General features: G+C 47.1%; 1 protein-coding gene across 2 annotated transcripts in view; it reads right to left on the minus strand.

Annotated features, from left to right (window-relative positions):
* Amotl1 (angiomotin like 1) overlaps positions 1–16,847 on the minus strand; it is a 76,466-nt gene that overhangs the window by 17,287 nt on the left and 42,332 nt on the right. For both annotated transcript variants that reach the window (XM_059267336.1, XM_059267335.1), the window contains exons 5-7: positions 10,185–10,473; positions 8,165–8,309; positions 7,158–7,247 (exon numbers count right to left, since the gene is read on the minus strand). In XM_059267336.1, coding sequence (XP_059123319.1) covers positions 7,158–7,247; positions 8,165–8,309; positions 10,185–10,473 — 524 coding nt within the window. The remainder of the gene's footprint in view (positions 1–7,157; positions 7,248–8,164; positions 8,310–10,184; positions 10,474–16,847) is intronic.

The following is a 16,847-nucleotide window of genomic DNA, read 5'->3' on the forward strand; positions in this document are numbered from 1 at the left end:
CTGAGGCAGGAGGATGACAAGTTCAAGGCCTGACTGGGTCACAGTGACTTCAAAGCTAGCCTGAGCGACTTAAGTGAAAGCCTGCCTCAAAAGAAAAGTCAAAGGAGGACTGGAGGTATGGGTCAGTGGTTGGAGCACTTGCCTAAGGATATGCGTGCCTAGATTCCATCGCCATTATAAGCAAAAAAAGAGTAAGGGGTTGGTTAAACTATTAAATCCTACAAAAGAAGCCCATGAAGACACTCATACTATAAAAAACATCATGGTTGATGAGTTTGCTGGTTAGTCTTTCATCAACTTTACACAAGCTAGGGTCATCTGGGAAGAGGGAACTTCCGTCGAGAAAATGGCTCCATGAGATTCACCTGTAAGCAAGTTTGTGGGACATTTTCTTAATTAATGATTGAGGTGGGAAGGCCCAGCCCACTGTGGGCAGTGCCACCCCTGGGCAGGTGGCCCCATGTTGTATAAGGAAGCAAACTGAGCAAGCCATGGGGAGCAAGCCTGTAAGCAGCTCTCCTCCATGGTCTCTGCTTCAGTTCCTGCCTCCAAGTTCCTGCCTGGAGTTACTGCCCTGGCCTCCCCGATGACTGTAATCTGTAAGCTAAATAAACCCTTTCTTTCACCAAGGTACTGCTGGTTCTGGTATTTATCACAGCAACAGAAAGCAAACAAGAAGGCCTGATAAAAGGTAATTAGCAAAACCGTACATATGATATTCATATTTATAGAACAGAGACACGTAACTCGGCCAGCAGCTTCAGCAGGATCTGGTTCTCCGCATCGCGCCACCTGCAGACTGTTACCAGCCCTCCCAGCCACACACACTGGAAGCTAAGCCAGCATGCTGCAGTGGGTGCATTCATTCATCAAACATTTCCCTCCATGGGCGAGCACTCACAGACGTAAACAGCTCTCCAGCACCAAGGTCCACCACCTTGAGCTGAGAAGCAACTGAAAGAGCGTTTCCCCAAAGTTGCAGAAAAGGTGGGTTTGGATATAGGGCGTGATGACTAAAGAGGCTGAAGCTGCCCTTGTTAGTCAACAGTCACCAGGGAAAGTCACGGGGCACACAGGAACCGAGCACACTTAGCACCGTGGGTAAGGAGAGGAAGACCAGGAGCAAAGGCCTGTGTCCGGGTCCACTGCCAGCTGAGGCAGAGCAGGAACCCAAGGTGCCTGGCACCCACTGGGGTGTCCTTGTCACTTAACTGAGCTGTACTTGCAATAGCAAGGTATGTCATCCAAAGGGCAGGATGCTGCAGGGCGACAGACAGCTACTGCTCAGCTGGGGACAGGGTGTACTTCCTAGAAAGGAGCTCAGTGACTTAGGTCACCAAAACCCACTCCCAGAGCAGAGCTAGACTTTGGGTTTCTTCTGTCCCACTGCAGTGACCAAACACCATCCTTCCTTATAACTTCTGCAGTGACCAAACACCATCCTTCCTTATAACTTCTGCAGTGACCAAACACCATCCTTCCTTATAACTTCTGCAGTGACCAACTACCATCCTTCCTTATAACTTCTGCAGTGACCAAACACCATCTCTCTCCTTATAACTTCTGCAGTGACCAACTACCATCTTTCTTTATAACTTCTGCAGTGACCAAACACCATCCCTCCTTATAACTTCTGCAGTGACCAACTACCATCTTTCTTTATAACTTCTGCAGTGACCAAACACCATCCCTCCTTATAACTTCTGAAACCACCCCCACCCCCGCCGTCATCTACGTAGCTCTTTGAACAGGTACTTTTCGCTATCGTTTCCTTTGTAAGCAAGAAGAAGACCAGTGGTGGGTGCACATTTGCTTTTAATGGTAAAGACCAGGTTTTGTGAACTTCAAGTCTTTTGCCTCTCCAGCGTTCTCTGGTTCCATTGAGATATAGCTGTGGGCTCTCACTGTAATTCATGAATCTAAAAACAGTTCCAAAACCTAATTGAAAGGAACAGGGCACAGAGTTTCTCTCCCCATATTCTATCTGATTTCTGTTACTGGCAGGGGTGGGAGTACATTTGCTTTCACAGACACTTTGAGAAAACTGGTTTTTAAAGACTCTAAATTCTGTTCTGGTCTATATTTTTTACTGGGAGCATCTGAAGAGGACATTTTGTTCTCACTGGATCTGAGTGAAAGATCAATGAAGTGAGAGTGTGGCATGTGAATTCTATCAGAACCCACTTGGGAGGCTCTCAGTCTCTTTCTGTTCCCTCAGGACATCAAGACTTCCAATATATGAACTTTGTGTTCACGGCCCAGGATGCATCTCAGGGTAAACTGTGAAACTGTCAGTATCCCCAGCACTAAGAGTTGACCTTTGGGAAAAGAGGGAAGATAAGGAAAAGCAAACCCCAATTCTAGCCTTGGCTTTGCCGTTAAACATTCGCAAGGGCTCAGCAAAGCACTCCAGCTGCTGTGTGTTACAGGCATTCTCTCTCCTTCCCATTTCTTTTCTTCTTCTTCTTTGTGTATGTGTGTGCTTGTCCCTTTGTACTTACATGTTTTGCATCAGGGTGAACACCAAGGAAAAAAGCGAAGCTACTTCCTACATACCTTCTCTTTCCCTCTCTTTTGCATCAGCCAAGGTTGCTGTCAACCCCATACCCCAGCCCTTACCCACGTATCCATGTGTCATTACTAATGTTAGACCGTCTTGCCCTTCTCTGAACCAAATGCTAGAGTTCCAAAGGACTACTTTGAAAAGGATGCTGCCCCTTGAATGAGTGATATTGGAATTATGATGACTAGGGTTTGATGACCTTTTCTAACACTAGGGTTTCTGGAAGAATACTGTGTAACAGAACATGTTAATAACAAGGCAGAGATGTGGTACTTCATGCCTGTAATTCTGTATCTACATGCTGAATGAAAGCCTGGTGGAGCGAATCTCCCATGCAACATCCTGCACATCTCTGCATCTTTCCTTACAGCTGTTTCCGAGGCTACAGATGCAAGGGGAAGACTCTGTAGCTCAACTCTAACTCATCATCTGACCCAAACTTGTATTTCCTGCATCTTATTTAGTAAGGGTTTGAACAGGAGTTGAAAACTGGACACTTGGTTGTGCTATCTGGGGATACTGTGGAACTTTCAGAAGATGGGACCTTACTGGAGAAAATAAGTCACTCAGGGGTGGGCCTTGAGGTTTATATCCACTTCCTGTCCTCCCCGTTTCCTGACTGCCTCCTCCATGCAACCATTCACTTCACGTTCTTGTCACCACACCCTACTGGCCATAAGAGACTTTATTCCCTCACACCTGGACCAAAAATAAACGTCTCTTCTGGCAAATTGTTCTTGTCAGGTATCTGACCACATCAATGGAAAAGTAACTACTGACATCATCTATCTGGTTGTTTGGTCATATCTGCTCCATACTGCCATTACCCAATTGGCCACCAATCCCTAGTCATGTATTATTTGCTTCTCTGGCCCTGTCTCCATTACTGACTGCTGCTGTCTCAGTAGAAGACACTAAAGTACCCCTATATTAAAGCGTCTATTCTCTCTGGTCAAGCTAAGTCCCTCCTCTTTTGTTATCTACTCTGCCTACCTAGCTGGTCTTCAAACCATTACACATCAACAGTGGAATCACACTCATCTTTTAAGAATGCACTGCTGAATAGTGTTTTGAACTTAGATTTATGTCTAACATGGCCTAAAACTAAAAAGAAGTTGAAACATGACATAAAACCTGGAAGGTGTTAAGTGCAGTTACTTGAAAATCTGTAAGATAACAAACATCATAATTAATCACCCCCTACTGTAAGGAGAAGCTTCTCTGATGAGGGTTGAGTGATGCCCTCATCTGAGTACAAGAGTATGCCATTATCCATTTTTTTTTTGCATCATTCTAGCAGAATAATGTAGCATGCTCTCTCCTAGGTCCCACATGTTCTTGGCCTAATTAACAGTGTGAGGCATGGATCACATCTTGTGGGGTGGGCCTGAAATCTAAGTTTGAGAGTAGTTGGTTGCCCCACAACGTTTCTGCCACTACTGCACCTGTGGACATATTTTGACAGGCAGGTTGGTATTGTAGCTTGCTGGTTCACAGCTAGGTGAGACTGAGATTATTTTTACTCCAGTAGCATGCTGTATTAGTTACTTTGATATTGCTGTGATAAAACACCACAACCAAGGCAACTTATAGGAGAGTTTATATGGTTCCAGAGGGTTGAGTCCATCATGGCAGGAATTATGGCAGCAGGAAGTAGGCATGGCAACAAGAACAGCTGAACGCTCACATCTCAAACTGTAAGCAAGAAGTTGAGAAAGCCAATCCAAAAAGGTGAAAGTCTTTAAACTCTCAAAGCCTGCTTCTAGTGACATACTTTCTCCAACAAGGCCACACATCTCCTAAGTTTCCCAAATAGTGCCATTAGCTGGGGACCAAGTACTTAAATTCCTGAGACTGGCGGACATGCCATTCAAGCCACCATACATGCATGGCACTCTCCAGCACTAGGAATGCTTGCAAGTACAAACACCTGGGAATGTCTGCACTGTAACTCAGGGATGTGCTAATTTTCTCAGTATTCAAAAGGTTCTCAGGGTTCACTAAGGAAAAAGTCCTATGTAAATATGGAATAACATCCTGGGTCCATCTCTTAGCCACACCAGAAGAGCACAGCATTTTGAATCCTATAACACCAAGGAAAGGGGGAAGATGTGCTGTGAAGATTATGTGTGGGTAGACTGGTTAAGGAGCACCATTACCAAGCCTGTCTGAAATGCCCTGCCTAGACTCAATAACTTAACACATCAACCTTGGGATACCTCTAAGCAGTTGACAAATGTCTGTGGCCTCTTTGTCTATGCCTTTGAAGGCCAGCAAAGCATGTTTGTGCAGAACAAATCATCCCCTATAAATCCAGAAGGGCCTCAATGCCTGATTGCTGATGTTTCAGCTTTGAGCCAGAGGCGAAAGTCTTCAGGAATGTGAGCTCACCAACCCCAAACCCTATCATTCCATCAGCATCAGCCTTGGCTGGGAGACCAAAGGAATGCTCATTACATGACATGAACTACATGATAGACTTACACCCCGACAGAGCACAGCCAGCATATCTCCCTCTGTCAAGACACACGGTCATCCAAAAGGAAGGTGTCCATACCGTCCATGCAAATAGCACAGAGGCCCTGGGTTTCTATTGCTGAGATGAAACACCATGAGCAAAAGCAAGTCGGGGAGGAAGGGTTTATTTGGCTTACACTTCCAGATCACAGTCCATCACTGAATGAAGTGAGGACAGGAACTTGAACCTGGAGGCAGGAGCTGATGCAGAGACCTGGGAGGCGTGCTGCTTTCTGGCCTGCTTCCTCTGGCTTCCTTAGCCTGCTTTCTTTCTTTCTTTTTTTTTTTTTTTTTGGTTTTTCAAGACAGGGTTTCTCTGTGTAGCTTTGCGCCTTTCCTGGAACTCACTTGGTAGCTCAGGCTGGCCTGGAACTCACAGAGATCCGCCTGGCTCTGCCTCCCAAGTGCTGGGATTAAAGGCATACGCCACCACCGCCCGGCTAGCCTGCTTTCTTATAGCACCCAGGACCCCAGCCCAGGGGTAGCACCACCTACAATGAGCTAGGCCCTTCCATGTCAATCACTAATTAAGAAAATGCCCTACAGGCTTGTCTACAGAGGCATTTTCTCAGTTGAAGTCCCCGCCTCTCCAATGACGCTAGTTTGTGTCAAGTTGACATAAAACCAGTCAGCACAACTTTCCAACATAAGCTCAGATGAGACAGCAAATGTATGACATCAATATGAACAGACACCTTCTTTCCGTAAAGCAGGAGTTAAAGGTCAAAGAGTCACAGCTGTTTCTGTGACTCCGGAGGGAGCACACAGCAATCATCTACTGCAGGACTGCAAGGGATGTGAGGCAGAGGCCTGCTTGGCCAGTGAGCCCTTGCCAAAGAGGCAATTTAAATAAAGGCAGGGCTTGAAACTGGATCCAATCATGAGTCAGTTTGGGAGCTGGAAAGGAAGTTAGGCCAAATTACCGAAAATCACAAAATTCAGCGAATTATTGCTCAGTCTTAGGAATTTAGGGCTTTGACAAACCCATACATCAGGATACAATTATGGGGAGACGGATGGCTACTTCTTGAATATGGTAGTTTTCGTTGTTTTGAGTTGTCTTTAAGTGTGAGCACTTCCTCACGGTGTTGCTAAGAATTATGACATACACCAGAATACAATTTTCTAAACAGCTTTTTAAAAAACAAACGACAGTTGCAGTTTTACATTTCTGGCTCATGCAATGAGTTTGCAGAAATTCAAACCTTGGCTGATGGTTTTTCCAAACCCATTTGATGCTATCATTTGCCTCTGGCACAATTAATAAAATATGTTCCCAATAAATCTGGAGGCTTACAAAGACACTGTCCCTACTCCTAAAAGAAGTGGACTCAGAGGCTTCCGGGACACTAAGCCCGGGGATGAGTAGTGCGGTGATTCACATGGAGTGTGTACAGGACGCAGCGGCCTGGACCCCTGGCCTGTCCAGAGCACCCCTGAGGGGTGGTGACACTAACAGCACCACCACCGAGTAGCCTGTCCTTTCCTGGAGAAAAGGTCATGACTTATTTGAAACAGTGAGTCCAGGAAGCACTGTGCTTCCTGGAACGGAGGATGGGCAAGCAAGGAGCTGGAGGTCAGCTTCATTAGATTAAGAAACGCCTTGGGCACTTCCAGAGAGCAATAACTGAGAAAAGCCTCCCGGAATGTGGGCCAGGGTCCCAAGCTAAATGAAAAGAGGAAAAGGAGAAAGCAAGCAGAGTGCTTCCTGATCTACCCGATTACGAACACGAAGCCTCATGCCCCCACCGCCACACCCTTCCCCACCATGATGGGCTGTATTCTCAAACCATGAGCTAAAATAAACCTTTCCTCCCACAAGATGCTTTCAGTCAGGTGTTTGTCACGGCCACAGAAGACTAACTAATACACAGACAGGCTCAATATTACTGAGCTGAGGCCTGTCAGCCTTGGCTTCTCCCCTGACGGACTGAGGAAACTCTCATCTGAGGGCTGCAGGTCACAGGCTAAATTAACTCACAGAAAGGAAACAGCACAGAACCTACTAGAAGCTCGTGTGAGCCTTGCCTCGGTCCCCTGTATTCTAAAAATGAAAGCTGCAGACACACAGACTCACTCTGGGACATGTAATGGTCCTCTGCAGCCTTGTCCTCGTGCCCATCATAGTCTCTGCTGGACAGCTGCCTGTTGGCTGTCTCCAGTCGGTCTGCAAAGGAGAAATGAGCCCAAGTCATCACACCATGGAGAAACATGGTCCGTACCAAGAGCTGGGTATGAAGAGAGATGATCAGGCAGGGGCACAGACTGAGCGGTTAGAGGGTATTCACCAAGCTGTCATAAGAAAAACCTTGTGGGGCTGGGAATGGGCTCAGTAAAGTTCATTCTCACAGCATAATGACTTGAGTTTGATCCTAGCACTCATGTAAAAGCTGCATCTGTCATCCAGCTCTGGGAAGTGGAGACAAGAGGACCCCCAGGGCCTGATGGTCAGCCAGCCTAGTGATATCAGCCAGCGTCTGGCTCAGCAAGAGACCTAGTTTCAAAAAAGAAAAGCAGGGTGAGGCTGGCCAGACAGCCCAGCAGGTAAATAGGCTAACCATGAAGGCCAGACTACTTGAGTTCAATTCCCAGACCCACAACAAAGCAGTGGTTTGCATCTATAACCCCAGTCCTCTTGTGGAGAGACAAGAGAATCACCTACAAGTTCATCAGTCAGCTAGCCTGGAGCATGAACTATGGCAGAAACAGCGAGAGAGACAGTACCTCAACAAGGTAGAGAAAACCAACGCTCAAAAGTTCTCCTCTGGAGTAAACACACACACACACACACACACACACACACACACACACACACACATACATGCAGAGCCACAGAGAGAGAGAGAGACACACACACACAGAGCCACAGAGAGAGCCACACAGAGCCACACACACACACACACACACACACACACACACAGACACACACACACACACACACACACACAGACACACAGAGACACACACACACAGAGACACACACACACACACACACACACACACACAGACACGTAACAAAATTAAAATAAGGTAGAGAATGGCTGGAAGACCCCGACAGCAACAGCGTCAGAGACCAGGTCGCACCTCGGAGATCTCTGTTGAAGTCATGAAGTCTCCGGATCTCGCCTTCTAGCTTGTTTCTCATGGCCTTGTCCAGAGACTCACGCTTGGTGGTGGACTTGACCAGGCTCTCGTAGGCTTCCGAAATCCTCTGCAGCTCTTTTTCAAACTGTAAGAAAGACCTCAAATCAAAGTGGCGTTTGTGACAGGGGTCTGCAATGCTGGCTGCACAGCACCCTGAGTGTGAGGCTGCATCTTCATGGACCCTTTCTGGGTCTCCAGTTTCACATCTACGCCAGTTCGCTCCTCCTCCTGCCCTGTAAGAGCTTCCGTGACCCTGTAGAGACAGTCTCTCAAATCTGGCCATGCTGTCCAACATCACCCAGTAAAGTCTCCCAGGACTGACAGGAGTCAGGGGTGCATCTAAGCATAACTGAAACGTCCCTTTTAAAAGATTTATTTGCTTATTATTGCGTGTGTGTGTGTGTGTGTGTGTGTGTGTGTGTGTGTGTGTGTATCCAAGGAGTCCAGAAGACGGTGTTGGGTCCCCTGGAGCTGAAGTTCCAAGAAGATGTGAACCACCCAATACAGGTACTGAGAACTCAGGTCCTCTGTGAGAGCAGCAAGCACTACTGAGCCATCTCTCCAGCCCCTAAATATCTTATTTTTGTATTATCATTTATAATGAGTAATGAAGTTCCAATTTCACATAAGGAAGATATTAAAGTGAGGGAAAACTCAAGAATTCCAACTAAAACTCAGACTTCCAAACTCTAAGCACATTGTCCTTTCCAGAGACCCTGCTCCTGTCTCCATGCCAAGCTGGGCTCATTATGGACTGTTGTCTGTGGAACAGCTCTATGGAGAATGAATGCACTTGAACCTAACTGTAAACAGATGTCCAGTAGAAAACCTCTACATATGAAGGACTGTGAGGCATGGGATTGAAACTGCAGGTGTGAGCTCATTTGTTCATCTCTTACCACGAATCCATGGAGCCTCTAACCTACTGTGAAGACAGATCCAGCAAGTAGCTGGCACTGTCACAATGGGAGCCCAGCATGGTGGCATTTCCAAGTGGAAACTCACAACTTCTAGCACAGTGTTGTGTAGCGCAGACCAGATGACAGCCAGGACATGGGACGAGTCTAGATACCCATCCAACAGACAAATGGGTAGAGAAAATGTGATTTAATATAGTGCAGCTTTATTCAGCTATAAAGAAAAATGAAATTATGTCATTTGCAGGGAAACGGTGTAAGTGAAGTAAGCCATACTCAGAACCACACGACAATATGTTTTTTTCTCATAACTGACTTTAGTTCTTTTTTTTTTTTTTTTTTTAATTTATGTGTATAGAAATGTGAAGGGGCTGTTTGGGGGAGAAAGGGACTCATCGGAGGGGACAAGACTTTGCAATGGGAGTAAAAGGATTGTAAGCAAGTGTCAAGGTGTGTGAAAATGTTAGGGTGGAACCCACTAGTTTGTAAGCCAACTGACAAAAGTTGTTTAGATGAATGGAATAAAAAAAAAAAAGGGACCGAAAGAGACGCGCACGCGTGGAATTCAGGTGACTGCTGAAGGCAGAGCCTTAAGCTCTGAGGTAGAAAAGCCCTTGTGGCATCACCCTCGTCACCAGGTCAGAGCCATGTTGTCATTCCCTCCATGGAGCAGACACATCATCTAAGGGGGTGGAGCTGAGAGAGCAAGCTTCCTTTGGGACCATAATCCTCCCTTCGGCCTCCTTATGTAGGAGTTGGCTCTTTCCTTCACTCACTCTTCAACAATGCCTTTCTGCTTCTTCCAGACCTATCAGGAGTGGCTGGTGTGTCCTGAATTGTGTTTGTGGTATGGCTGCCAAGGATACTCCTTCCTCTGAATTGCATTCAAAACAGGAAGTGCCAAGACAGGCCGTCAGACTCATAAGATCTCTATGAACATATTTGTGCTCAGAAAAGAAACCCAAGCATCCCATGGTGTCCCGCCAATGACAGCACCTCTCTCCTTCCCGCGGCCCATCCAATTACCTCAGCATGTCACGTACCTTGTGAAGCTTGTCGGCGTTGTCATAGCAGCCCTGAAGCTCCTGGTGAAGCACACGATTCTCCTCTGTGAGGATCTCCACCATTTGCTGGGCTCGCTCCACAATCGCAAAGGCATCTGGTCCAAGCTGCTGGCTGGGGGAGGCCGGTGGAGGCTGTGGAGCTGCCAGGCTCATGGGAAGCGGAAGAGGCAGGGAGACGGAGTGCAGAGGCCCACTGATGGAGGACGTCTGAGAGGACATGGGACTATGCTGCTGCACCGTGGATGGAAAGGGGAGCTGGCATGGCCGGCTGTGAGGGAAGAGAGGACCCGGCATCAGACTCCAGAGGAAGTATGGGGGAGGAAGGAAGGTCACCAGCACAGGCAGTGACGGGGGCTCCCCTGGGCAGGGGCCACCCATGCACTTCCCCACACTCAGCTAAGCAGCAGGTTCAGGCTCAGAGGCATTTATCGTATTCCTCTCACTAGCACTGGCTACTGGGACGACAGTGGACAAGCCAGTCTCTGCTCTCTGGGAGAGACAAGCAAGCCACACTAGAATTAGACAAAGCTGAGAGTGGAGTCCTATCCTCCAAAGAACGGAATTCTGGAGAAGCCATTTCTATGCGAGAGGTCAGGGAAAGAGTCTCTGACAGGCAGGAGTTCGGGCTGACGTCTGTAAGGCAGCCAAGAGGGAGCAGTGTCTTGGATGGAAGGTGAAGTGGGGGAAAGGCGTATTTCGGATAGAATTGGCCAGGGCACAAGGCCTACGGCCGGGACTGGCACCAGCCAGATCACTCAGCAGAACAAAGCAAACCCATACAAAGCACTGTGGGCAGACAGCCACGCTAGGCAGGGGTGGCAGGGCCTGTGGCAGCCGCAGCCACGCCAGGCAGGGGTGGCAGGGCCCGTGGCAGCCACAGCCACGCTAGGCAGGGGTGGCAGGGCCCGTGGCAGCCGCAGCCATGCCAGGCAGGGGTGGCAGGGCCCGTGGCAGCCGCAGCCACGCCAGGCAGGGGTGGCAGGGCCTGTGGCAGCCGCAGCCACGCCAGGCAGGGGTGGCAGGGCCCGTGGCAGCCGCAGCCACGCCAGGCAGGGGTGGCAGGGCCCGTGGCAGCCGCAGCCACGCCAGGCAGGGGTGGCAGGGCCTGTGGCAGCCGCAGCCACGCTAGGCAGGGGTGGCAAGGCCCGTGGCAGCCGCAGCCACGCCAGGCAGGGGTGGCAGGGCCCGTGGCAGCCGCAGCCACGCCAGGCAGGGGTGGCAGGGCCCGTGCAAGGCGCAGCCATGCCAGGCAGGGGTGGCAGGGCCTGTGGCAGCCGCAGCCACGCCAGGCAGGGGTGGCAGGGCCTGTGGCAGCCGCAGCCACGCCTCTGGAAGGGGCCAGTCGGGGCTGCCTTGCTAGGAGTGATGTGCAGGAACTCGGTGTACAGAGCAGAGCCCAGGAAGGAGGTCTGGGTGTGGCCCAGGGGAGAAGCTGTGTGTACATGAAGGATGAGGAGATAAAGGGAGGAGATAAAATATTACTTCTAGATTTGGGGCTTAGTGAGAAATGGGTAGTGGTACTAATTAATCAAATGGAAAGGTACAGGCAAAGATCGATGTTCTGATTTGTCTGTTCTGAGGTCTAAACATCCAGACTTCAAATCTAGCCTGATGATCAAAAAAAAAAAAAACACCCAACAGCGTCCTTTAATGGCTGAATTCCTGGTGTTGGGTTTCAATCTGTCATCACGAATCTCCACTTCCTGTCTCTATACCCCTAAATTCTGCCTTCACTATCCTGTTAACCTGTCTCATGAGAATCACCGTGTTTTCTCTCAAGCTAAGTCAGCAGCTCCTCACAGCGACCTCCCGGGTACAGGAACAAACAGCACACTAAGTCTTGATGTCTGGTTCTCCCGTCCCTGCTGCCTGGCTTAGTGTGAGGAGCACCATGGAGTCAGGCAGGCACATGGGTTATCATTCCCGTGCCGAGGAACAGCCTGCCCTCACCAGAGACAACATGATGGTGGGCCACCACCAGAATAAACACTTCCTAGTTATAGAGACCAGAGCGGGAAAGAGGGCATGCGAGACCACCTTTATTGAGAAATATAGTGAATATATTTCCAGGCTGTAATTGACAACTTGCAAGCCACTTTGCCCTGCTGGATTGTGGTAGAGCGTCCCACCTGACACACACCCCTGGAGAGTACCAGCCGTTCTCCATCACTGTATCCTCATACAGAGCCGGGCCTGGGGCACTCGTGAGCAGCTCGCAAAGCTTTACAATGGCTAACAGCTCCTGAGCACTTCCTACCATCCACCATGGTTAGCCTGTGCTACAGGCATCATCTCATTTTGACCTTTATAAAGCAGGTATCAGGCTGATGAGATGGCTCCGTGGGGACAGGTGCCTGCCACCAAGGTTGACAACCTGAGTTCGTTCCCAGGTCCCACATGGTAGGAGAGAAGCAGTTCCCACAGGTTATCTTCTGTCCCTCACACACACACACACACACACACACACACAGCATGGCATGTGTGCCCTTGCACACACCTGTATGTGTACACACACACACACACACACACACACACACACAGAGGATATCACTGTCTATTTAGATTTGATAAAACAGAGGCAAGAGAGAGTCGAACATGGTTTATGTTGTGTTTGTAGAGAGCACCCACACCACATCCACGGAGGGGCCACCCTGTCTGCCAGGTAGACCTTCACCACCTTACTGAGCACGCATAAGAATAAAAGCATGTTCTGCTGGCCTGTCCCCTGAGAATACAGGTTCAGAAGGTCAGCAGGTCTGGCTCCTTTCTCAGATGACCAAAGGAACCTTGAAATACCAAAGGTGTGAACTGTTTCCATCTAGTGAACTGGTTTTTCTTAATATATCTGAGTAAGAATTAGAATTACAAGCATTCCCTTCCCCAAGGCCATGGTCAGGTAAGAAAAGCAGGGACAGCGTGATCTGGAAAGCAGTGTCCTGAGAGACAGAGAGGCCCAGGGCTGGCTCTGTCAGGAATGGCCTGAGCCATTCTCTTTGGCTGGCTTCCAGGATGTGTACCTGAACCTCCATCCTTGTCCCCCCCATGACCTGCTACAGCCAGCCTTATGCTATCTCTACTCTCGAAGTGATACTTTAATATTACTTAATATTCTATGTGTGTGCCTTTTCTTCTATCTAATTATTAGTGTGCAACTTTTCCAACAAAAGACGCTTACGACTCATAGTAACTTGACATGCAGTCATTTCTGTTAATTGATCTAATCCCCAGCTCTGAGACCAAGTTGGTTCCTATTTGCTTGATTGCTTTTCAAAGAAGAGACAAACCTTCTACTCTGTGTGATGAAGGGGATAACCCCTTCCAATCACAATCACTTGGACCTGGGATCGTGAAGATCCTTACACAGCAACAGTAACTCTGCTCTTCCCCTGTGTTACTCTGTCTGGAGAAACAGGTTGCTAGCAACATGTTCCTCTCAACATAGAACAGCCTTCAGAAGCATATTAAACAAGTCTTTACATTCTCCCAGCAAACAGCTGTGGCATGAATAGCACTGATTTAATCTGCGTCTCACTAACCTGGGCATCCACTGTTCCCACACCAGGTGCACATTATTCTATTTCATAAGTATGCAAATTAAGGCTCTCAGGATTTACAGAGAACCACAGAGCTGACATTCTGTCCAAAGTTAAAAACACTTCCCAAACCACACACTCCCACCACACCAGGGCCCCTCTGTCAGCACCACAGAATGGAGGCAAAAAACCAGAGCCACTTCAGGGCACTGCTGGGACACATCAGAACATGTCACCAGTCTCAGATCTCACTCCTGCTGGCCCAAAACAGATGCAGAGGTGGCTGAGCACGTGCTCTGAGGAAAGGCATCAGAACGTAAAGACGAAATAAGAAGAAAACATCTGGATGGTTTTTAGACTGATTACTTGCTGAAAGATAATATTTTAGATACTGGATTAGCTAGAGTGTGAGGAGTCTGTTGTTTGGACTTTGTTATATCTAAGTGCTACATACATATTTGTTTGTGTGGATGTGTGTACGAAGATTTGGGGGCATGTGTGTCTGTAGGCCAGAGGTCAATGTCCAGTGTCTCTCCTGAATCACTCTCTACCTTCAATTCTTGAGACAGGGTTTCTCACTGAACCTGAAATACATCGATTCAGCTGGGCAATCCTCCTGTCTCTGCCCTCCAGCCTGAGGTTACAGGCAGGCACCACCACACCACCACGTACTGGGGATCCAAATGCAAATTTTCAAGTTGTGCAGCAGGCATTTTACTAAATCATCCCCTCAGCACAAACATGTCTTTTAAATGTTTTAAGTGAATCAACAAATAGACTTCTAAATAAATTTCATCTGTGTCTTTTCATATTTTACAAAGGGGCTGGAGAGGTGGTTCAGTGGTTAAGCGCACATTCTGCTCTTGCAGAGGACCAGAGTTTGGTTCCCAGCACCCACATTGGGTGGCTCACAACTGCATGTAACTGCAGTTCCAGGGGATCTGGTGCCATCTCCTAGTCTCTGTGGGCAACCACCACATGTGGCACACATGCACGCACGCACGCACATGCATACACACATGCACGCACACAATTTAAAAAATAGAAAGGTGTTAAATAATTGTCCAAAGCAGAATGTATGAAGGCTTCCAACTGAAGAGATGACCAGCATCCAAATTACAAATCCTAGTTTCTCATAATAGATTAGTTCAATTAAATAGTATATCTTAACCATGAGAAGAAATCGGATGAGTACTCTAGAGCTTTAGATATTCCAGTATGTTATCTCACAAATTAGCACAAATTAATAGAGTTGGTTTTTGTTTGTTTGTTTTGTTTTTTTCTGGAGCTGAGGACTGAACTAGGGCCTTGCGCTTGCTAGGCAAGTGCTCTACCACTGAGCTAAATCCCCAACCCCCAAATTAATAGAGTTTTAAAATAAAAAATATACTATGAAAGGGGACGCTAGAAAGTTTTATATGACATACATGCCCATACAGTATTTCTATCACATTTTTATTGATTATGTGTGCATGCCTCTGTATGTACATGTGTATGTACATGCGTGTATGGGTTGTACAGGTGTATGAATGTGTTGTGCATGTGTATGTATATATGTGTGCATGCAAATGCATGTATGTGTATGTCCATCATAGCACATGTGCTGAAATCAGAGGATAACTTGAAGAGACAGCTCTGGCCTTCCACTTCAGGTCAGTAGGCTTGGTGGCTAGTGCCTTTCCCTGCCACGTCATTTCACTGGCCCTGCCCTGTACTGCTACAGGGCCAAACTGCACATAGACCAAACAGCCTCTCCTTGGAAGCCAACCCAGAATTCAGTGGTAAATGCCCAGCTGTCCCCATGTGGCCTCAGACCATGAATGCACAGAACGGGAAGTGCATGCTACATTCTGTGCATTAAACTCTATGTGTATCTACAGGTCAGTCGTTACAAAAAAAAAATTCATTTACAAAAAAATGACTGACAAACATTTTGTGAAATACAGCAGGAAATAAAAATTAGTGGGTAAACAGATGAAGAATGTGGTTAAATAGTTTACAAAAGAGAAAGTGAAAACATCCAAATATGTAATTTCCAACATAAACCTTAACAGAAATAAAAACTGAAGCAAGTTTTGAATGTATCTATACATTCAATAAGTCAGCACAACAAGCGTTTACGCAACTTTTTTTTTTTTTCAAGAGTTCTCTTGGGACTCTTGTTAGGTCTTCTTTGTTATGAGACAGAATCTTACTGCATAGCCCAACAGACAATAAAAGGGATTGTCTCCAGCTAGTGGAACTATGGTTCTTTCTTTGTTTCTTTTATTTTTTGCTATTCTTTTTCATTGGATATATGTAGCTAGTTTTTTAAAAATTCATATTATGGTTCATCTTCATCAACTTGACTGGATTTGGAGTCACCTAGGAGACACACCTTTGCATGTGTCTATGAGGATGTTTCCAGAGTAGTTTAACCAAGGAGAGACCCACCCTGAATGTGGGCAGCACCTTGCACAGACTAGGGGCCCAGACTGATAAAAGGGATAAAAGGAAGAAGCCAGTGAGGCATCTGTGTCCATCTCTCTCTGCTTCCTGACTGCAGACACACTGTGACCACCCACACAGTCTGGAAGCCACGCCTTCCCCACCATGAGGAACTGTAGTCCTCAGTAAGCCAGGAGCCAAAAATAAACCCCTCCTTTCCTCAGTTTCTCTCTTCTCAGTCATCTGGTCAGGATGAAGAGAAAATAACTAATACAATTATTACCTAAGCAATACATGTACATTATGTAAAAATTAGTATATATGAACAAAATAATCAGCATTGTTATTTTAGTAATTAAGAAAAAGAAACAATGAGATGAAATAATAAAAAGCCACAAAAAAGAAAAAATTCACACTTTTAAAGAGCCTTGCAGTTCACAGTATTTTCTCAAAACTTTCTGTTCCATAAAGCAATGTAATGAATAGAGTGTTTAACACAGGTTGTGTTTGAACAGGAAAATGGAGATCAATATTTTCTTTCTTTGTGGGACAAACTAGCAGGAAAGACATACATATAACTTCTGCAATAAACATGATGTTTATGTAAGGAAGCAACTTAGTTGTTGTCTATACCATGACACAGATGAGGACGGGGGGTGGGTGGGGGCACAACGGACACCCC

This window comes from Peromyscus eremicus, chromosome 7 (assembly GCF_949786415.1).
Source record: "Peromyscus eremicus chromosome 7, PerEre_H2_v1, whole genome shotgun sequence".
In the NCBI taxonomy this organism is placed as follows: Eukaryota; Metazoa; Chordata; class Mammalia; order Rodentia; family Cricetidae; genus Peromyscus; species Peromyscus eremicus.